The sequence below is a fragment of the Phytophthora cinnamomi genome (assembly GCF_018691715.1).
Source record: "Phytophthora cinnamomi strain GKB4 chromosome Unknown Contig111, whole genome shotgun sequence".
Classification (NCBI taxonomy): domain Eukaryota; phylum Oomycota; class Peronosporomycetes; order Peronosporales; family Peronosporaceae; genus Phytophthora; species Phytophthora cinnamomi.
The window spans coordinates 135,227-138,207 of NW_027151044.1; the positions used below are offsets into that span (position 1 = coordinate 135,227).

General features: G+C 51.0%; 1 protein-coding gene across 1 annotated transcript; it reads right to left on the minus strand.

Moving 5' to 3' along the window:
- Window positions 1–2,246: 2,246 nt before the first annotated feature.
- On the minus strand, window positions 2,247–2,981 carry IUM83_15709 (necrosis inducing-like protein NPP1 type; the record flags this gene model as incomplete). The annotated part of the gene is made up of 1 exon (XM_067940545.1): window positions 2,247–2,981. One exon carries the CDS (start codon window positions 2,979–2,981, stop codon window positions 2,247–2,249), a length of 735 nt encoding a protein of 244 aa, XP_067782012.1.

Genomic DNA, 2,981 nt, shown 5'->3' on the forward strand with positions numbered 1-2,981 from the left:
TTCACAACACTTCTTTTTCATGGGAAGGCATAGCTGGGTCAGCTCTCGTGATGGGAGGCTTTGGCATTCTGGAGCATTGCAGCGCTAAGAATGCTCCGCTACAGCCAGATCATATCAAACAACCAGAAGATGCAAATGTACTAGCGTAGATTTCGTGCCCGGTTTTATGATGCGGGTTAAAATTGAACAGGAGGCATATTCAAGCGCTAGAAGCGAAATTGTCTCGATAGAAAGCAAGATGCAATTCCGTTAATCTCAAAAAGCAACGCAAAACACCAAATGCAAGTTGCTGCTTGGTCTTAACTTGCGTCCTGTTGTGCACATCGATCCCCTTGCCCTGTACTTAATCTCCACTTATCGCGGCAGTCACTACGACCTCGACGTTGTGCGGTGCGTGCGTGACTTGGCCTTTCAACTCATCGTCAACGTCGAACGGAGCCATTTAAACCATCGAAATGCGTGCAGCGGCACGCGGTCCACTCGAGGCTTCTAAAGACGGTTATATGACCTCCACTCTGCTGCGGCGCCAAGTACACCTTGGCGCATAAAATGTAGGTTCTTGCAACAAGGAAACGGATTCCGTGGCCTTGCGCTGAGAGTGCGCAGGCGCCTTCCTTGATCTCCTTCCATTTAATTTTTTCCTGCGTCGTCCTGCCAGCGCGCACATTTGGAGGAAGCGCTCAAGTTCGTGGTTTCTTTCTGGCCCTGCGCTGCTAGGGGTTCCTCGGCTGCTTCCAGTCTCTGCTCAACGTTCAGCAGCCTCATCTGGAGGTCGACAACTCGATCCCGAGAAAACGACTTCGAGTGGAAAATGTGCTTCGCCCCGTAGCCGAGTGAAGAACACGGATTTTGACTGGGAGCTCCAGTTGCATGGAAATGTTTTTTTTTTTTTTTCATCCGACGTAACTCACGCCGAATTCGGCGGGCATCATGTGCCGCTGCCAAACTAGTATCAATGGTAGATTCTATGGAGTCTGTGCTGAGTATCCGTCAGGTACTCCAGCGTGTCCTTAAAATCTGTTGAACAGGAATTGCAATTAGTTAGCGCAGCAACAATCGTCATGTGACACTAACCCACGGAGACGCAGTCAACGGTGGTTGCATTCTCGATGCGGTTGGTGTATGTCATGTAGGCATCTTCGTTCAGGAAGCCTGTGCACCTGCATATTCATACGTAAAGTAGTACATAACGTATTGTATTCAAATGGAAGTTAGTCATATTTTACCATTGCTGCTTCGTCTGCATGCCCTCCAACAGAACCTGTAGCTGATCGCCGCAGCGTGACATCTCGAAGCGTACGTTGGTACCGGCGGCGGCGTGAAGGCTGTAAAGCCCGATGCAGTCTCCAATGCCGTGGTGGTAAAGCTTTGGAATGCTGGTATATCCGCGTGCAGGGAGGTACGACCAGAAGAAGGCTATTTGTGTTTCCTGCTCGGGCGTCCATCGTCTTGATCGCCACGGCCAAGTCGTGCGGTAGCCACTGCATATCGACGTCAGTGACTCAGAATTTTAATCCTCCCACCATCCCTTAGGGCCAGCCATTCGGCACGTTGCTCTCTCAGCAAGGAATCTCATGCCCTTGACCCCTAACCACAATGAACCACCATTTGCTGCCATGCACGAAGGATGTAGTGGAAAGAGTTTCGCTATTTTTTTAATCGTACGATGCCAACGCGACAGTTGACACCGGTGGCAGTTTGTATTCCTTCCCTATTGTTTTTTTTTCTTCTAAAGCGCTGCTTTCTAAACCTGAATAAAGTAGGCACAGGAGTTTTGGTAGTAAATCAAAACTAAATGCGGCGTACTGCTTTGTGCTGGGTTCCCAAGCTTCTCCGGAACGCAAATATTCGCACACACGACAATAGAACGCTTTTTGTTGGGTCAAGTCGACGGTGCATTCTTACAAAATTCAAGTTTCTTGTTGGGTCAGACCGTATTCGCTCGACCCGGCTGAGTCGACTCATTGCAAACCGTCCCATATTCTTGTTTTCCGTCGTCATGTTCTTCATACCGACGCCTCCGGTCGCCGCCGCAGTATCCCTGGTCTCTCTCTCTGTATGATAGGGTTGGCACTTAAGGCAACGAAAAATATGAGCCTTAGGAATGGTAGTGGGGCGGGTTTGCCGCGGGATAATGAAATTTATTGAACTCGTAGATTCTGAAGCACCTTTCTTGAATAGAACCCACTGTTTTACCATCTGGTCAACTCGGAGCCTAGCGAACCACCACATCCTGTACGATTAAGCTAAAGCTTCGCCAGAGCAGCCTCGAGGTTTCTTTTGAAGAGGGTATCGATGAACGGCACCGCACCAATGTTGGCTTCGGTTAGAGCGCGGCGCGCTTCCTCTGTCAACTGTTCCCACATAATGAGATCCTGGAACTCGCCCTTGTTCGTGATCATCCGCAGTGTGTGATACGAAGGCTCGCCAAAGTCGTACGGTTGGTATGAGATCATTGGAGTCGAGCCGGCGATGCACGAATCTAAGCCTGGTGCTCCGCTCGCAAACGTGACGACACCGTCCAAATCCCACAGTGAGACGGCGAGCATCTTGGGGTTGTTCAATTCGGGGTTGTCGATCCACAATATGACGTGGACCCAATTATGTCGGCGACCACCCCCGATCCATGACCAGAAGCCTTGGTCCTTGGGGAAATACCACGCGTACATGATGGCCCATCTGTCCTTGTACCATCCAGCGCGACCGTACACTTGCGAGCCAAGCCCTGATCCCTTGCATTTTCCGTCGGGTTTCCCAGTTCCTTCTAGCCCCCCGCTCGTCTCGCCGGCAGCATTGACAGCAGGGTACGGATGACACCCCTTGAGGACTTCGAGACTCGGCTTGAATTTGATGGCGGCCTTCTCGGAGGTGGTAACAGGTGCGGGCTGCACAAAGGGCTGCACCTTGTCGTGGCCAATCTTGCCCGCAGAGGTGAACGAAGCGGCGGCAACAACGGCGAAAACAAATGGGAACAGGTTCAT